Genomic DNA, 2159 nt, shown 5'->3' on the forward strand with positions numbered 1-2159 from the left:
CTCCGGGTGGGCTCGGTAAAAATGGCGGGGGTGCGGGGAGCCGGTGCGTGCGTGGCGGTTGGTGGGGTATGGGCGACTCCTCTGACCGGACTCGCCCGCTGGCCGCGCGGCGGACGAGGCCCAGGCAAAAACAAACTCTTGCCCTTCAGTCCCGGACGCGCGTGGCGCTCCAGAGGACCAAGCCCTGACTCGCACCACCCCACCCCCGCGCAGGCGCGTTTAACTCCCGCTCGCCTCCCGCCCCTTAGCAACCCTCCCGCAGCGTTGCCCCGGCAGTAGCCAATGAGACGGGAGCCACGAGCACACGGACCAATCGGCGGCGGCGACGGTGTGGAACGCGGTTGCCAGGAGGCGGGACGCGGCGGCGTGCCAGCCGAGCCACTCTGGCGACCGCAGAGAAGAGTGTGTACGTGGTGGGGGCTTCCTCGGCGGCGGGCATGGAGGCTTCGTGCTGCCGGCTCGGTCCCAGCGGCGACAGGTCAGACAGGGCCGTGGCAGGTCTCCTCCTGAGCGAGGCGGAGGGGCGAAGCGAGAAGGCGGAGGTCCTCTCCGGGAGCCCTGCGGGGAGAGGGCGGGACTCGGGACTCGGCGGCCCAGGCAGGGATGGGTTCGGCGGCGGGAGGCGAACCCCTCGCCCGACTCCGGTGTGGGGACCCCTTTCTCAGGCGGAGCGGCGGCCCTACAGCCCGCGCCGTGGGCAGAGACCTTTGGTTCAGGTCCCTGCTCAGGAACTTTAGGAGTTTTCGTGTCGGGCTCCCTGGGCCCCTCTGGGCCTTGGGTCTCCCTGGGGGGAGACGGGGTGGCCCCGCTGTGCTCGCACTGCCCGGCCGTGTCTCCGCCGAGACGGGACCCAGCCCCTCCCGGGAGGCGGTGCGGGTGATGTTTAGTGACTTGCTCTGACGCCGCCGCTTCGGACGGGGTAACGCCGAATTCTGGAGCAGAGTCCCAGGAGCGGAAACGCGAAACTTCTTTTTCCTCTCTGCTTTCCAGTGTTTGTCCCTGATTCGGGACGGTCTGACTGATTTGCCAGTGGGCCACACCCCTTGTTTGTGCGCCTCTTTCTCTGCCAGGGGCAGAGTTTGCGAAGGAAAAAGGATCCAGAATCTCAGCGTGTCACTTTCTTGTTCGCTAGGTTAATGAGAAGTTAATGGGGAGCCGTTTGAAATCCTTGGTTAGAAACGTTGGCGTCATCTGAGGATTTAAGTCCTACCCGCCAACTGTATACTCCGCTTTTTATTCCATTACCAAGACAAAGATTTGGGACCGGGCGCGGTGGAACACGCCTGTTATTCCCAGCACTTTGGGAGGCCAAGGCAGGAGGATCGCTTGGTCTCAGGAGTTCGAGGCCAGCTTGGACAACATAGTGAGACCACCATCTCTTAAAAAAAAAAAACACTTTGGCCGGACACGGTGGCGTGCGCCTGTAATTCCAGCGACTCTAGAGACTGAGGAGGGAGGATTCCTTCAGCCCCGGAGTTCCAAACTCCTGTGATGGGCCTCTGAGCTTGCTAGCCTGGGCAACACAGCGAGATCCTGTCTCCTTAAAAAAAAAAAAAAAGATTTGGCCGGGCGCGGTGGCTCACGTCTGTAATCCCAGCACTTCGGGAGGCCGAGGTGGCCGGATCACGAGGTCAGGAGATCGAGACCGTCCTGGCTAACACGGTGAAACCCCGGCTCTACTAAAAATGTATGGAAAATTATCCGGGCGAGGTGGTGGGCGCCTGTAGTCCCAGCTGCTCGGGAGGCTGAGGCAGGAGAATGGTGTGAACCTGGGAGGCGGAGCTTGCAGTGAGCCGAGATCGCGCCACTGCACTCCAGCCTGGGCAATGGTGCGAGACTCCGTCTCAAAAACAAACAAAATAATTTGACGTGTAAGGATTTAGTTTGATATTTACACTAGTAGATATTTAAACAATTTAAAACCATTTTTAAAAATTGTCCCAAAATTGTTGGGGATAAAGAACACCTATTTTCCTTTTTCATCAGGTTCTATTGAGGTGATAGCTGCACTCTGAAATTTGTTCACTGTGCTTTTTTTTCCCAAGTCGAGGAAGAAAACTACATTTGCAGGTGTAAGTGCTAGGGGAGGTAAAGTTAGTATTCAGCATCTCTGGTTGAACTCAGAAAATATTTGTTCAGTTGTGGGTGCTCAGTTTTCT

At 58.4% G+C, this 2159-nt stretch overlaps 1 protein-coding gene across 1 annotated transcript in view; it reads left to right on the forward strand.

Moving 5' to 3' along the window:
- The first annotated feature begins 362 nt into the window (after positions 1-362).
- The window catches only part of TULP3 (tubby like protein 3), a 61457-nt gene continuing 59660 nt past the window's right edge, over positions 363-2159 (forward strand). The window contains 1 exon segment of the mRNA XM_011967168.1: positions 363-478. Coding sequence (XP_011822558.1) covers positions 438-478 — 41 coding nt within the window. The 5' untranslated portion in view covers positions 363-437.

Source organism: Mandrillus leucophaeus, unplaced genomic scaffold, assembly GCF_000951045.1.
Source record: "Mandrillus leucophaeus isolate KB7577 unplaced genomic scaffold, Mleu.le_1.0 Scaffold79, whole genome shotgun sequence".
NCBI lineage: Eukaryota > Metazoa > Chordata > Mammalia > Primates > Cercopithecidae > Mandrillus > Mandrillus leucophaeus.